Source organism: Cervus elaphus, chromosome 8 (assembly GCF_910594005.1).
Source record: "Cervus elaphus chromosome 8, mCerEla1.1, whole genome shotgun sequence".
Lineage (NCBI taxonomy): Eukaryota > Metazoa > Chordata > Mammalia > Artiodactyla > Cervidae > Cervus > Cervus elaphus.
The window spans coordinates 9,708,620-9,726,001 of record NC_057822.1 but is presented as its reverse complement, the minus strand read 5'-3'; the positions used below and the strand labels follow the sequence as shown (position 1 = coordinate 9,726,001).

General features: G+C 49.4%; 1 protein-coding gene across 1 annotated transcript; it reads right to left on the bottom strand.

Moving 5' to 3' along the window:
• Positions 1-617: 617 nt before the first annotated feature.
• NUDC (nuclear distribution C, dynein complex regulator) lies at positions 618-14,782 on the bottom strand. The gene is made up of 9 exons (XM_043909381.1): positions 14,581-14,782; positions 12,165-12,242; positions 4,121-4,324; positions 3,965-4,030; positions 3,113-3,232; positions 2,845-3,039; positions 1,542-1,625; positions 1,329-1,447; positions 618-884 (listed from the first exon to the last, which is right to left on the bottom strand). Exons 1-9 carry the CDS (start codon positions 14,659-14,661, stop codon positions 833-835), a joined length of 999 nt encoding a protein of 332 aa, XP_043765316.1. The 5' UTR covers positions 14,662-14,782; the 3' UTR covers positions 618-832.
• Between the last annotated feature and the right edge of the window lie 2,600 nt (positions 14,783-17,382).

Genomic DNA, 17,382 nt, shown 5'->3' with positions numbered 1-17,382 from the left:
TTCCTGCCAAAGCGGGACAAGGGTCAGCTCTGGTGGCTGGACTGGGGCAAAAGAGAACAGCTCTACAGCCCTAGCACGGCCTTGGAGGCTCACTCTGAAAAGCCCTAAAATCTGCAAGGGTCCAGGTCAGACACACAACAGGCTCCTTTGGGCGTCCGTCCCCTTGCCTTCCCAGCCAGATCCCCACCACACACACAGCCCTTCTGGGGCCTAGGCGGTGCCCCTGGCCTTTGCTGCTCTCTGCCTCTGGGAAGTAGTGTGGAGTTTTAGAAACACTTGCTCCAGGACTAGAGGACAGACCCAGTGCAGTGGGAAACTGTCTCAGATGAAAACAGAATCAAGTCAGGCTGGTCTTAAGTGCTGCTGAGTCATGGGCCCCTTGGAGAATCTGACATATGCTTGATGCCTGTAACCCCTTTTGTTCAAAATCATACACAGACTAAAAGCCTTATCTGAATCCTCTAAGTAATGAGAAACTGAACCATGGGAGGGGCAAGGACTTGCTCCAGATCACATGGCAGAACCTGGGTACGTAGTCAAGCCCCCAGGCCCCAGCAGCAGTCCTAAGAGGCCTGAACCCCAGAGAAAGGCCAGAGGGAAAAAGGACACGAGTGGAATTGGGTAAATAGTTTTAATGTGTAACAGTAGGCCAGCTGGGGAGGACAATACCCCCCAAGGCCCCAGCCCTTCTGCCATGATGGCCTGGGACCTGTGTGCCGGCCAGCCCCGTGCCTGCCCTGGCCCTGCAGCCCACCAGTCCCGGGGAGGGTGGGAGAGGAAAGTGGGGAGCCGGGAGCTCAGCCTGGAGAGTTCAGGGGAGCAAACACAGGGGCTAGTTGAATCTGGCCTTGGAAAAGTCCATCTCTGGATGCTGATCCATGAACCTGAGGAGACAAAGCAGGAAGGTGAGACAGGCCAGGTTTCCCCAAAATTTCCTCCTTTCTCTCAGCCTCCAACATGAGGTCTAATCTGTTTAGAACTCTCAGCAACCTGGAGCCATGCCAGGCAGGAATAGGGCCCCCAAGGTCTCCCTCTGAGGCCCATCTGAGCCCGAGGCTGGATGCCGAGGTGCCAACACTGGTACTGCTTTTTCTGTTGGTGATGGTGACCGCCTGTTACCCTTTCCTACCCCGAGGTAGCCTTGCCCTCAAGATGACCTCAGTAAGTGATTAGGGGAGGCAAGCCAAGGCTATAAAGCCATAAACTTGGCTGGCTCATCCTGGAAAGGGCAGGGCAGCTCCTGTGCTCTGCTCAGTAAACACTTGCCGCTGTCACCCAGGTCCCAGCCGCAGACACCTCCCCCAAACCCCCATCTCTGCATCGCTCACTTCTTCAGAATCTCCTGTTTCTTCTGCTCATCCGAGGTAGGCAGCCCCATGGACTTCTGTCTCTGGTCATACATCATCTTCTCCACCATGCTACGGGTCTCACTGTCCAGGTCTGACAGCTGGGGGTCAGACAGTGACAGGGTGGGTGAAGCCCTGGGGCCACCCAGGCCCCAAACCTCCCAACCGCAGCTCCTCCAACCAGCCTGGGCTCACCTTGGAGTTCTCGGGGTTTATCTTCTTAGTATTGATCTCAGGGTCACTGGATACCAAGCGGCTCCACCACTCCATCTTGTTGATCTGAGAGCAAGAGGAGGGCCACCCAGGGATGAGTGGTGGCTCACTCTGGACCCTGGTGACCACCCCCCAGCTCTCCCAGCCACATCCTGTATCAGGGACTTGTGAGGCCTGAACTGGGACCTAGGGGCAGATGGGCGAGACCTCTGCCCTCTCCAGTGGCTGGGGGAGACAGACACGGAGATAGCCAGCATGATAAGAGAAAGAATAAAGTACAGAGGGAGACACTCATCCAGGGTGGAGGGAGAGGTTAGGACATACACATGGGCTGGGCCTTAAATGACACGCGTGAACCACGTTAAAAGAGCAGGGAAGGACATTCCAGGTGGGAGGAAATGCAAGGGCAAGGGCACAGATGGGTGAGTGAGAGGCAGCCAAAGCGGGTCAGGTAGGCTAGGCCAGGCAGTACGTGCCATGGGACACTTTCCTCAGACCCTGGCACTTCACAGAGACCACGTTCATGTACCGGGGTCTGTATCCCAGGTCTCTGAGAGGGGGAGCATGCAGGCTTCCCGAGGGGCATAGTTTTCTACATCTTGTTCACTGTTCTCCCTCCAGCACTTAGAACAGTCTCTGGCACGTAGTAAGTGTTCAAGTATTTGTTGAATTGAATGCTTGTATCGATACAAACCTAATGGAGGGACTTCCCTGGTGGGTCCAGTGGGTAAGACTCTGAGCTCCCAAGCAGGGGGCCCAGGTTCGATCCCTGGTCAAGGAACTAGACCCCATGTGCTGCAACTAAAGGTCCCACATGTCACAAAGAAGATCCCGCACATGGCAACCAAGACCCAAAATAAAAACTAGGAAAAAACCTAATGGACCTGGAGAAGGAAATGGCAACCCACTCCCATATTCTTGCCTGGAAAAGTCCATGGACAGAGGAGCCTGGCGGGCTGCAGTCCATGGGGTTACATGACTGAGCATGCATGCATGAGGGTGGAGGGAGATGGGTTGGTAGCAATAAACTGGTAGAACAACAACAACAAAAACCTAATGGAAAGGAAAAGGCTTTGGTACTAAAGACAATTCTGATCCTTAACTCCACCCTCTCCTAGAGGCAAGAGTTGGGGCAGATCTCTTGAGCTGCCCTTTTTCTGACTCTAAAATGTGATAAACATACTATAGAAGTCTTATTGTGGAGATGAAATAACATATGCCCATCAGGCCCCCAGCAGGGCCCCCAAGTTCAGGAACACAGGCCAGGAGGCGGGGCCTTTCGCACCTTCTCCAGATGCACCGTCACCACCTTGCCATCCTCGATGAGCCAGGAGCTCTCCTCGACCTTCACCTCGTTGTAGAGCTCCCCATCCACGATCGCTGGCTGTCCCTTGAGCCCCACCCGGAGATGCCTCCGCTGGATGTCCACCACCACGTCCTTCCCCTTCAGCCGGAAGTTCACACGGAAGGGCACAGCCAGCTGCACGGGGCAGGAGCAGTCAGGAGGGGCCCCAGGCCGGCTCCCGCCCTGCCGCCCCAGCCCCCACACTCACGTCCAGCTCCGACAGGGTCTGGGTCCAGCGGTAACTGGGCAGGTCCGCCCCGTTGCCAAGGTTGGGCTTCAGTTTCCCTTTGTCCTTCTCATCCTCCTCCTCGTCCTCGTCCTCGGCCTCCTGCTCACAATTGGAGTGCTCGGCTACTTCCCTGACAGACCTAGACTGAACCCCACTGGCCGGCATTGCGCATACAGACGCAGACAATACAGAAGACCTGGTCCCTGCCCAATCCATGGCCCACTGGGAGTCAGAGGTAAAACCTGTTTGGCTCTCTGCTAGGTCTGCCTGAGAGAAGCTCAGATGGGGAGACCCTGGGACAGCTGGGCAGGGGGGGTGGTGGCAGTCAGACACGGACCCTGGGGACCCAGCCACGGGACTTGGGAAGGAAGCCCAGCCCAGAGCAGGTCAGGAGGTGGCAGCCAGCAGAGTTGTTCTAAAGGAAAACCAGCCTGCCAAATGGTCAGCTTCCTTCTTCTCTGTCCGGAGGGTGGGACCCCGGCCTCAGACCAGAACCCCTGAAGAACTGAGCGAGTGCCCCAAGGATTATGTGGGAGTAGGAGGAGCTCCGAAGAGAACACGCCCCAGGCGTGTCAGAGAAACCCACCCACCCGAGCCCGCCCGCCTGGTGTCCGTGCAACACCGCCCATCTCTGGCTCTCGGGCTTTCCTGCCAAGGCTTAAATTAAGCCAGTGAGATTTGGGTTTTTTTTTTAACCCACTTTGGTCCAATGTGGGATCCTGGAGTATGGGGAGGATTCCCAAAGCTAAGGGAACGGTGGGGTGGGCCTTCCAGAGAAAGGGAGTGGGTGAAGAGCCCTGGAAGTTCCCAAACCCTTCCAGTCCATCTCACCTGCTTCCCTGGTGAGCCAAGACTGCCATTCTTGAGCTGGGCCTCCTGATTCTCGGCATCCTTTTTCTGTGGCAAAGGGGAAAACAGCTGGCAAGAGGGGCCCCACTTCTAGTATCCATGGGGGTCAGGGGACAAGGGAGGGAAGCCCACTCCTACCTGGTCAATTTCCAGCTGTAGCCTCTCAGCCTCCTCATCAGTCAGCTCCTTGATCTGGGGCCCGGAGGTCTCTGACTTGGCCTCCTTGGCCAACCTGGCTGCGCGCTCCGCCTTCTCACGCCGCTCAGTCTCCTGCCGAGCTCGCTTCTCCCGCCGGGCCTTCTGTGCCAGCTGGTTGTGGTGGTTGAAGGTCTGTGTGATAAGCTGAGGAAGGAAGAGAAGGCTAAGAGGCATCGGGGGAGAAGACACATCCCAAGACATGAAGCCAGTCCCATCTCAGAGTACCTGGGCATTGCACTTAGAACCTCAGTTTCAACATCTTTAAAATGGGATTTAATACACACCTGTCTCACTGAGTTGTAATGAGAATACCTGCAAAGTGTCTGCTTCAATAAAGAGCAACCACTTAAAAAAAGGCAGTCCAGGGACTAAGACCCAACACTGCAGCTGGACAACCTGCATTCTAATCCAGGCTTTGTCACACACTAGCTATTGTATTTTTGGCAAATTACTTAACCTACTAATGGTATTAGTGGGCTTCCCTGGTGGCTCAGTGGTTAAACAATCTACCTGCCGATGCAGGTTCGATCCCTGGGTCGGGAAGATCCCCGGAGAGCTTCAGAGTCCTTATCAGCGAGGATAAGTCCCTACCTCACAGGAATGTCAGGCAGACCAAATGATAAGTGCTTTGACAGTCCTTCACAGCAGAGTGAAGCTGTCAGGAGAATGCCAGCCTCAGCCCCTCTGAGAAGCTGTTCCTCAGCTCTCAGGCTGGAAAGAGCTTTCTGGAGGGAAAAGGCCAGCGTCTTCCTCTCCTCGGCCTGTAAGCTATCCATTTCAAATCTGTCCTCTCCCACGACGCCTTCCTAGGATGCTTCTAAACTGCATCGTGCTAGCTGCCCCCTCTGCGGCCCAAGAGCGACCCCAATACTATTACCACCTGGTCTGGCTCTGTGGCCTTGGACAAGGAAACAACTTTGACCTTCCTAAGCCTCAGTTTCATCAGCTGTCATGAAGACTGCATATGACACTTGTCAAGAGGTTGGCACAGTCCTAGCCACAAACCAACTGCCTATGAACTGCTGGCTTCCCAACACCCCCTGCCTGGCTGAGGCTAACCCAGGGTCAGCTGGTGGAGAAGCACCTTCTCTGCTATGAAGATAACAACAGGAGGAATGGTTATACCTCATGTTTTACATCAGAAGCTCCTGAAGTGTGGTTCCCCTGATCCATAAAATATACTAGCATCACCTAGAATTAAATGCTGAATCTCAGGCCCTACTCCAGGCCTACTGAATCAGAAATTCTAGGGGTATGGCCCAGCAATTTGTACTTTTAACAAGCCCTCCTGGCCAATTCTCATGCATACTTGAGTCAATCTACATCTGAGATCCTGGCCTACTCCTTCTACCTGTGTGACCCTGAGGTCATCTCTCTGTGCTTCTACCGTATTGTTTCTAAAAGCAGTCTTACACAGCTGTTCTTTGCCTAGAGTATCCTTGCCTCTACTTTCAGGTCACCTCGCCAACACCTTCTTATCCTCCAGGACCAGCTCAAGTGTCTGTTGAATTTCACCTCTTCACCTTTGGAAGACTCAGGAATTTACCCAACTTAGGAAACCCAACTCTGTGTCAACCCACACACCTGGAAGCGGCCTCACAGGACGCCCACCACAAGAACAGTGGTCAACAAACCATCTTTCAAGAATCTCTGAGCCAGAGCTAGAGGGAAATGGATCTGCAAGAGCTGAGGGGAACCACGTGGGGCTCAGGGTCACCAAAGTCAGCCATGCGCTCCTAGGCCTAGGGTTCTGCCAAATGCCCTGTGGCTTCTCATTCATTGGGAGCCAGTTCTTCCTGTTACCCTCAAACCTCTAACTTCATGCCACATTACAGTAGCTCCACACTCTTCGAGGTTAAAGGGTACCAAAAGCACCCCGAAACCAAATGGGTTAACAAAATGAGGTGTGTGTAAGAAATAAATGAGCCACCTGAAGGCCACTGTGCTGTCAACAGAAGGGGTTGGTCATGGCCCAATTACGCCAGCAGAGGCTGTTCCACCCTAATCAGGGAGACCTTGAACTCAGGCCATCTGCTAACCAGCGGCCAAGGGGAGGCAGGAGTGGGGCCGTCCCCTCTCCCAGCTCCAGTGAATCACGTCCCATTCGTCCTGTTCCTTCCCAGCTCCTGAAGGGCAGATGAGGGCAGAGCTGAACCACCAGGCAGAGTCAAAGCCAATCACAGCAGCCTCTGACCCCTCCTCCCGGTCTCCTCCCACGGCTTTACCTGGGCCTGGGCCCAGGCAGAGACCCCTGCGAGACTGTAGCCTACTCAGGGTGCCAACTGGCAGGCTGTCAGAGTCAAGCTTCTGTCACTGGACATGTCTTTGGGAACCAGAGCCCAGCAAAGTGAGGAAGGGGTGAGGAGGGCTGGGCCAGTTCTAGGCCCCAGAGTGTTCGGTGGGCATACCTGAACACAGCTTTCCCTGACCTAGCCTGGGTGACAGGAGAGTAAATAATGGGTCCCCCCAGACTGGCCAAGGAAGGCTCCTGAGAGATATTTAAGCTCAACCCAAAGGCATGAGGTCCTGGACCTGATCATGGAGTGGGGGGACACGTCTGAGGGAGAAGACACACTCCTGTTCTAGGACTTCATGTAAATGGTCTAATTCAGTATGTGCTCTTGTCTGTCTTCCTTTAGAAGGGTGAATAATGTGTATGTATGTGTGTGCTCAGTCATGCCCGACTCTGCAACTCTATAGACTGTAGCCTGCCAGGCTCCTTTGTCCATGGAATTTTCCAGGCAAGAACACTGGAGTGGGTTGCCGCTACCTCCTCCAGGGGATCTTCCTGACCCAGGGATTGAACCTGCATCTCCTGTGTCTCCTGCATTGCAGGCAGATTCTTTACCTGCTGAGCCATCAGGGAAGCCTGAATAATATTATATTACATGGATATATGACATTTTGTTGATTCATCTATCAATAAATGCTTGGATTGCTTCCAGTTTTTGGCTCTTATAAACAGTGCTGCTATGGGTGTGCAAATCTCTCTTCAAGATCCCACTTCCAGGGCTTCCCTGGTGGCTCAGTGGTAAAGAACCCACCTGCCAATGCAGGAGACACAGGTTCAATCCCTGATCCAAGAAGACCCCACATGCCGCAGAGCGACCAAGCCCGTGCAGCACAGCCTGGGCGCCAGGGCCCGGGAGCCACGGTCCCTGAGCCGTGGGCGGCAGCTGCTGCAGCCCACTCGTCCTGGGGACCACGCTCCGCAACAAGAGAAGCCACCGCCGTGAGGAGCCCGTGCACCTCGACCGGAGGGCAGCCCCCACTCGCCGAAACTAGACAAAGTCCATGCAGTAATTAAGACCCAGCACAGCCAAAAATTTTTTTAAAAAAAAGGTCCTGCTTCCAATCTCAGGGGGTAAACGGGAAAGCTGGATCACCTGGTAGTTCTATTTTAAAATTTTCTGAGGCACCACCATACTGTTTTCCACAGCAGCTGCACTATTCTAAAATCCCACTGATAGTGCACAAGAGTCCCAATTTCTCCACAACCTTATCTAACACTTAAGTGTTTTCAGGAGGTTCTGACAGAATCCATCCTAGTGAGTGTGAGGGGACAACATCTCACTGCGGTTTTTATTTGCCTTTCTCTAATGACTAGTGATATTGAGCATCTTTTATAATAAAAAAAGAACTATAATTCACTTTTACCAACAATGTCTGAAGAGTACCCTTTTTTCCCACATCCCCGTAAGCAATTAAAAAAAATATTTTTGTCAGTTTGACCAGGAAAAAAAGGCATCTCACTGTTTAGTTCACCTACATTTCCTTGATTACTACTGAATGTAAGCATCTTTTCATATGCTCCTCATGGAATGACCCATTTTTCCATTTATCCTTTTCTTGTCAACTTACAAGAGTTCCTGCAAATTAAATTGTCTCTTAAATTTTATCTGTCCTTCGCATTGCACATTTTCCCCAGATCTACTGTTTTTCAAATGACTATGTCATTGCATCTCTTCTGCCACAGTTTCTAAGAACAAACAGCTCTTTTATTCTATGGCTTCCAGGTTTCTATCCTCGCTAGGTCTCTTCCACACAAGGTTATACATAGTTTCCTAGCTTTCCTTACTAAGCTCTTCTTGATCTGCAATTTATTTTTAGATATGAGTACAACAAGCTTCCCAGGTGGCACTAGTTGGCAATTCAGGAGACATAAGACACACAGGTTTGATCCCTGAGCCAGGAAGGTCCCTTGGAGGAGGGCATGGCAACCCACTCCAGTATTCGTGCCTGGAGAATCCCATGGACAGAGGAGCCTGGCAGGATACAGCCCATAGAGTCGCAAAGACCCAACTGAAGTGACTTGGCAAGCACGCACATATGAATAAAACAGATCGTTTTACACTTTTGGTGCTTTTACAAATAGCCAGTTGTAGCAGCACGACTTATTAAATCATCCTTTGCCTATGAACTGAATTACCTTACTGGACACATCTTAAAGTTAGACTTTTTCTGGGTTCTCTGTTTCACTACTCTATTTGTCTCTTCCTATGTCAATAACATACTGATTTGATCATTATGGCCTTTATGCAAATCCATAATGCCTAGCTTCAAAATCTATAAAAACTAAAGTGTTTTTGTGTTTCTCTAAGTTTGAAGCATGAAGGTATTTACAGTTTTCATATCTTGGCAGAAATATTGATATACACTTCCCTGCAGAAATATCAATGTTTCATTACATTATGCTGCTCCTGACCCCTGGACTGGAGTAGAGTATATTATATACAGTATATGCACTGTCAAAGTGTTAGTCGCTCAGTCGTGTCTGACTCTTTGCAATCCTATGGACTGTAATTCGCCTGAATTCGTGGACAGGTTCCTCTGTCCACGGAATTCTCCAGGCAAGAATACTGGAGGTAGTGGGTACCAATTCCCTTCTCTAAGGGATCTTCCAGACCCAGGGATCCAACCCAGAGTCTCCTGCATTGTAGGCAGATTCTTTACCATCTGAGCCACCAGGGAAGCCCAAGAATTCAAGTTCACAGTCCCTTTTTTGAACCTATTGGGGCCAGATGTGTTTTGGGATTTAGAATTCTTTTGGATTTTAGGAGGCAATACAGTGCATATTTAACCCTAAAATCCAAAGAACTCTGAATTCCAAAATACACCTGGCCCCAAGAGGTTTAAAAAAGGGACTGGGAACTTGTACTCTCATGTGCCAGCAACACTCTTTTTATCCTCACAAGAGCCTTGTGAGAGAAAGATTATCCCCTCTTCCGGGGGCGGCAGCGGGGAATGAGGCTCAGAATGTGATTCATCCAATGCCACAGTTGTCAAGCAGGGAGACGGGCACACGGGATTCAGCCACATCTGCCTGGCTCCAGAGAACATGCTCTCAACCGGAACACTTAGAAAGGACTTCTCTGGTAGCCCGGTGCACAGCAGGTCCTCAACACAAAGGAGTTACTGGTGTTACAACTGGAGACCAGTTGGGAAGGCTGGACAGGTTTCTGCCTGCCTGAGAGTCCAACCAACCTCCTGAGAAAGAGCTGACTCTAAGGGAACAAAGAGGCAAGGAGCATAACAGAGGAACCAGCAGACGTCCAACAGAACAGCTACCATCATCCTTGTGATACGCCCAAGACACCACTTCTCAATGTTGTTCATCTCCCCCTTCTGCCTGCTACCTCACTCTCCCTTCATACCTCAGGCACCTCTTCCTCAGCGTCTCCCTTGAGCCCCCAACCTAGGTTAGTCACCGTCTTATGCTCCTAGGACGTCTACCTGAACACCCACCACTTCCTCACTGTCTTTTTTTCGGTGGGGGGAGTCGGGTTTAGTAAGGAGTCTACACTGTGAGATCCATGAAAACAAAGACCATGTCTGTATTCACCTCTGCGATCCCAATGGCTCTGTCACAGTAGCTAACACAGGCAAAGTGTTAACTGTTCAATACATATTAATTAAATGAATGAATGCTGATATTTTATGGTGAAGTCTGGCCCACAGAAAAACAGGAGGTGCTAGTGCTAATACAGAAAGCATACGTGAGCCAGAAAGGGTCCTAAAGGTCAGTGAGTCCACCTTCTTCTGCTTGAGATGTGTGAAGATTAAAAGGATCAGAGAATTGGTGGGAAATCAACCAGGCCACACAGCTAGACCAAGAACCCAGGACTCCTACTCCAGGACCATGTCCGTACTACAGAGTAGCCTCAGGTCAAGGCATATCATCAAGCATTTCAGCTTGTTAGAACTCCGAGGCCACAGAAAGCAGTTTGTAAAATGTCTCCTTTTGGTTATTATGTCTCCTGTTTAACTGAAAACAACTGTCAGTTTTCACAGTTCAGTGAAATGACATCTTCTTCATTATTTACGAATCTTCAAAAATATAATTACAACCTAGACAATCAGAAGACATTCAAACTCTCAGAACCTGTACCATAAAGCACAATCCTCAGGAATCACCTAACAGCAGTCAGAATGGCTATCCTCAAAAAGTCTACAAATAATAAATGCTGGAGAGGATGTGGAGAAAAGGGAACCCTCCTACACTGTTGGTGCAAACATAAACTGGTGCAGCCACCATGGAGAACAGTATGGAGATTCCTTCAACAACTGAAAATAGAGCTACCATATGATCCAGCCATCCCAATCCTGGGCATACATGCAGAAAAGACAAAACTTCTAATTTGAAAAGATACATGCACTCCAATGTTCACAAGAGCACTACTTACAATAGCTAAGACATGAAAGCAATCTAAATGTCCAATGACAGATGAATGCATAAAGAAGATGTGGTGTACACACACACACACACACACACACACACACACACACACTCACACTCACTCACTCACTCACACACAGGAATATTACTCAGCCATTTAAAAACATGAAATAATACCATTTGCAACAACATGGATGAACCTGGAGATTATCACACTAAGTACAATAAGTCAGAGAAAGACAAATATCATATGATATCACTTTTATGTGGAATCTAAAAAAAAATGATACGAGTGAACTCATTTATAATACAGAACTAGATTCAAAAACATAGAAAATAAACTTATGGTTACCAAGGTGGGGGGGGTAAATTGGGAATTTGGGATTAACAGATACACACTACTATATACAAAATACAAAAAAAAAACCAAGGACATACTATATAGCACAGGGAACTATATTCAATTTCTTATAATAACCTATAATGGAAAAGAACCTAGAAAAGATACATACATATATACATATATATATAGGAGATAGACAATTAAAAAAAACACCCCCACCACTATTTTCAAATCCCTGAACGTTGGGTCACAGAATCTGAGAAGACTAGGGTTGGCTGGCTTTGAGTTTTCCTATCTGTCTTCTAAGCTCCATTTCTAACACTGGCCTGCTCTCACCTCCCAGTGAGGTAATCAGAACACGGGCTTCCCTGGGGGCTCACACAGTGAAGAATCTGCCTGCAATGCAGGAGACCCAGGTTCGATCCCTGGGTTGGGAAGATCCCCTGGAGAAGGGAATGGCTACCCATTCCAGTATGCTCGCCTGGAGAATTTCATGGACAGAGGAGCCTGGAGGGCTACAGTCCATGGGGTCACAAAGAGTCAGACACAACTGAGAGACTAACACTTTCACTTTCCTCAATGGAGAAAAGGAACCAAGAAGTGTTGCATAAGGGGCAGAAAGCAGTTTTACAAGAGACTCTGGTTCCAACCCTGGCTCCCCCATAACTCAGTTCAAGAATTTGGACAACACTGGCTTTCCTATAACTCACACCGATTTCCTCATTTGTAAATGGGGACAGTAACACCTGCCCCTCAAACAGTTAAAGGACCATGGGGAATAGGGTAGGTAATGCAGTTGGCGAGGTGAGGGGCTTTAATAAATGACAGCTTGCTTCCCTTTCCCAACTCTTTGCCCTTGGCTAAAATTTTACTTCTGCTAACAGTTATTAGCATGCCAAGGAAGGCCAGATAAGCTCTTCTGGAGAAACAGAGCTGCCCAAAGGACACTGGCCCCCAACACTCACCTTTTCTGCCATGCCTTCTTCTCCTCCAACAAAGAAATCTGTTTTGCGTCGAAGGAAGCTGAAGAAAGTGTTCACCAGCTGAAAGGAAACAGAGACAGAAACTGGAGAGACGCCATATTGGGGGCCCCTCAGCTGCACGGACGCCAACTCTCTCAGCCTAGGAGGGAGCCTGGGACTAGACTGTCTCGCCCCCAGCCTCTCAACTGAGGAAACATCCTCCCCACAGGCCTGGGCTTTGTCACTTCTGCCAGGAAGCCTGAACTAACTTTACCCGGATCCCTTGAAAGGCAGAATTCTCATTTCTTTCTAATTTTTGGCTGCACAGGGTCTTCATTGTGACACACAGGGCTTCTTCTAGTTGTGGTGAGCAGGCACTGCTCTTCATTGTGGCGCACAGGCTTCTCACTGCAGTGGCTTCCCTTGGACAGCATGGACTCTAGGTGTGGACTCAGTAGTTGTCGGCACACAGGCTTAGCTGCTCCACAACTTGTGAGGTCTTCCCAGGCAAGGGATCGAACCCATGTCCTCTGCATTGGCAGGCTGATTCTTAACCACTGGACCACCAGGAAGTCCCAGATTTCTCATTTTCTTGTGTGCACGTGTATATATATTTCACATTTTTTGTGGTGCTAGAGGCAGTCTGAGGATACGGGCATCTATGGCTTGAAACACCTGGGGCCCACCTTTCCTCTTCACATAGTAAAAAACCCATCCAGAGTGGCACTGGCTGAGTTACAAGGGCAGAGCTAGAAGGAAGGGAACAAATGAAGCCATTTCAAAGAAAGTTCAGACCAACTAATTCTGGCTGGGTGGCCAAGTGGTTTAAGAACATCAGTTTGGGTGTCAAGACTGATATACATGAGCTCTGTGACCTTAGGAAAGTTTCTTAACTCCATAAAAGAGAAACAGCAGCAAGACCTATTTCCAGGGATATATGCGAGGATCCTTTGTGAGAACCAAAGGAAGCAAAGGAGCTGAGGTCCCGAGCAGTGTCTGGTCCAGAGCAAGAGACCCTCTGCGGGAGAGTGAAGTCCTCATAAGCAGGCACTATGAACCATGACTGTCGACATCCTCAGTGCCCAGCACCAGACCTGACTCAAGAGCACATGCTCAATAAACATTCTGATGAATGAAACGATCTAGTGGTGACCTAAGGTTAGCATCTATAACTAAGCCCTTTTATTTGCCCAAGAAATCTGATGCTAGATTTTATCTCAATGGTTTCAATTCCTGCTCCTACACATTTTTTTCAGTTCACTCAAAAATGAACACATTCCAAATCCAGTTGTGTCAACAATTTAGGGGGGGTGGGGTGGGGAGAGGGAGCCTTTCACATCCTCAAATAGTACTCTTCCAACCTCAAAGGGCTTAGGAGTCCTTGATCACCACCTGAATGAGAGAATGGGAATGGAAAGCTCAAAACTTTTGTCCCCAGAGAGACACAGAACCTGAAATGGTCTGTGGAAAGCACACACTGGCCTAAGGATGCTGGTCCCCTCCGGGTCAGGAGCCTGTTGGATGATTTTGGGCAAGCTCCTTCAGTGTCTTTAATAAAAAGACTGATCTTGACAGGCTTTTCTACCTTTTGAACTTTTCCATGGTTCAAAACACCAATTCCAGAACCTCTTCTAAGTTGGTCCTTATCCTTCATCCACTCTGTGTTACTGGGTCTGGTCACTACGCAGGAATTATGTTCCTGCACACATCAATCACTCGAACAAGTATGTGTTGACTGTTCAAGCCAGGTTACTGAGAATTCCTCACTGTCCCTCCCCTCCCTTCAAGAGACTACTCTCCTACAAATTCAGGAAATATAAGGATTCATAGCTGAATCTCAAATAAAAGAAACTGAGGCTGGGAGATGTGGAAGGGTCCCAAGTTGGTAGGTGCGGTGTAGAACAATCGTGAACACAGGCCTCCTGTTCCCCCATTCAAAGACCACGTGTTAATATCGCCTCCCACTCTCACATTCTTTCGCTCGCTCCAAGTCTCCGTGCAGGCAAGTTGCAATGTTTAGAAAGGTTCATCCCAAGGGATGCCCTTCGGGGGCGGCCACCAACGGAGAAACGGAGCCGAAAGCTTGGCGGGCGGGGGGAGGGGGGAATTCCAAAACTCTGGGGCTTTTCCGGGGGCGGGTGCAGCGACGCCGGAGGTGCAAAGGCAGAAACTACTGAGAGGTCTCGGGCCGGGGCCGGGGCGGGGGCGGGGACGACCAGGCCTGGTACGAGTATAAGACTTGGTACTAGCAGGCCAGACCGGAAGCTCGAGTGCAGTTAAGAATGTGAAGGGGAATCCCAGAGTCCGCGAGGCCCAGGGGTGTATCTCGGCTTCTCGAAGGCAGAGAAGGATGGAGAGAGCGTGGCTGAGGCCTTCCCCCGAGTAGGCCGGGCCCAGCCAACGCCGCGCGGGCCGTTACCTCCTGCACGCCGCCCTCGTGCTGCTGCGCCATGGCCAGCAACATGCCGTCGAACCGATCCTCCTCCTGCTCCCCACCCATCGTGCCAGCTGCTAGCCACGCTCCGAAATCCGAGCTCCGCACTCGCGTCCGGCGCTCGCCGACCCTTCGGATCGCGTCCGGTCCAACGGCTGCAGTCCGCCTTCCGCTGCGGAGCCGGAAACACGCAGGCGCCGCACCGCCCAGGCCCGCCCGCTCACTCTCACGTCCCGCCCCGCTTCGAGCCTGCGACCATTGACCGCGCGGCAGATAGCCCGCTTTGCCGGCCATTGGTCGACGTGCTGAGCCAATCAAAGAGCGCGTCCGTGAAGCGGTGGACGGAGCGGAAGGCCCCAGAGTTTGGTGTGAGTTGCTATGGTCACCAGACGCTTTATTGGAGCCTTCCAGAAAGGCATGAGCACAAATCTGGCATGGTTAGAATTGAAAAAAAAGGCGCAAACTTTGTTCCTACGCCTTGGGCGTGACCTCCCAGCTTGTAGAAGGGTGAAGTGGGAAATGTTCTTAGTTATCTCCTCTAACCCTCCCATGGGTTGATTGAGGCCCCAAAAAGGAGAATGGACTCGCCCAGAGAGCAGTCTACTCCGTCATCATCACATGCTCCCTATAAATTGTGCAGTCGTAGGGGCCCCGGACTTAGAAGGACTCTGTGCTTGGATAGTGCTCTTCTGCTGCCGTCTGAAATTTTTGAACAAGAGAGCCCACATTGTCGTTTTGCACTGGTCCCCGCAAATTATGTAATGAGTGATGTATTCAACCTCACTTCTGTTAATGTGCGAGACAGGTCCCAGTTATCGAAGGCCAACCACTTTACTTTTTCATTGAATTTCATCTTCTTAGTCTTTTCAGGGATTTCACTCTTGTTATTATTCTTTTCTAAATATCCTGCACCACAATTTTCTTTCTTCTGGATTATCCCCTTCAATTTACATTTAACTCGACTTCTTTTTGTACTGTTATATGACCCCACTTTCTCTTCCTACTGCCCCAATTTTCAATTCTCTTTCACACCAAAACTTGAAAAGATTGCTATACGTGTTTCTCCACTTGATCACTCTCCATGTCTTCTTGATTTACTGTAGCCTTTTCTTTTTTATATATAATTTTATTTAATTTTGGCTGTGCCAGATCTTCTTTGCTGAGTGCTCTTTTCTCTAGTTGTGGAGAGCAGGGGCTACTCTCTAGTGGCAGTGCATAGCTTCTCCTTGCAGAGCACAGACTCTAGGGCGTGTGGGCTTCAGTAGTTGTAGCCTGTGGGCTCAGTAGTTGCAGTTTCCCCACTCTAGAATTGCAGTTGCCAGGTTCTAGCGCACAGGCTCAATAGTCACGGTACCCATTCTTAATTGCTCCCTGGCACGTGGGATCTTCTGGGACCAAGGATGGAACCCATGTCTTCTGCATTGGCAAGAGGATTCCTTACCACTGAGCCACCAGGGAAGCCCTAATTAATCTTTTATTAATACTCTGACCAAGGTTACAATGACCTGCTTATTGCCAAAGCCAGTAGACCACTATTATCTTACTCAGCTTCTCAGCTGCATTTGACACAGTTGACCCTTCCACCTTCTGGAAGCAATTTTTTTCCATAGGCTTCACTTTTATGTTGAAACTCTGACTCCCAGTGTGACTATTTTTAGAGATAGGGCTATTTAAAGAGGTAATTAAGATGAAGGGAATTCATAAAGGTGGGGCCCTAATCCAATATGACTAGTGTCCTTACTGGAAGAGGAAGACACCACAGAGACTCCTAAGCAAGCCGAGGAAAGGCTGTTTGAGGCAGCAAGCAGCAAGCCAAAGAGAGAAGCTTCAGGAGAAAGCAAACCTGCCAACACCTTGATCTTGGACTTCTACCCTTCAGAATTATGAGAAAATAAATTACTGTTGTTTAAGTCACTCAGTCTGTAATAGCTTATTATAGCAGACCTAGAAAACTAATAGGGCTTCCATATACCACACATATCTGCTTTTTCTTCCCACCTTACTAACACTCGTTCTCAGTGTCCTGACCTACCCACATTTATAAATGTTGGGGGCTCTGTGCATACCTTCTTTTCTTCTCTCTCTATGCTTTCTCTGTAGGTGATCTCATGATGCCTCTGGTCCATATCATTTTTGAGCTCCTGGACAACCCCACTTGGGTTTTTCAGTTTTTTTTGCTTATTGTTGTTGTTCAGTTGCTAAATCGGGTCCGACTCTTGCAACCCCATGGGCTGTAGACTGCCAGGCTCCTCCCTCCAGAGGATTTCCCAGGCAAGAATACTGGAGTGGGTTGCCATTTCCTTCTCCAGGGGATCTTCCTGACCCAGGGACTGAACCCAAGTCTCCTGCATTGCACTTGGGTTGATTAGCAGATATCTCAAAACCCACATGGCTAGTGATGGATGCTGGTGATGGTTGCATAACAATGTAAATGTACTTAAAGCCACTGAACTGTACACTTAAAAATGACTAAATGGCAAATGTAATCTTATGTGTATTTTAACACAGTAAGAAATTTTATAGCTTTATGAGATAATTTGAAATCTGAACTCTTAATATTTTCAAGAATTATTATTTTTAAAAACCAACATGGCCAACACTGATGCTCCCAAACACTCACAAATTAATTCTTCCCAAAGTCTTCCCCATTAAGCTAAATGGCCCCTTCAAGCACCGATTTGCAAAAGCCCAAACTTACTCATCTACTGATTTGGACCAGTCAAAACTTGACCTCATCTAATCCATTAGTAAGTCCTGTTAGCTCTCCCTCCAAAATACTTCCTGATT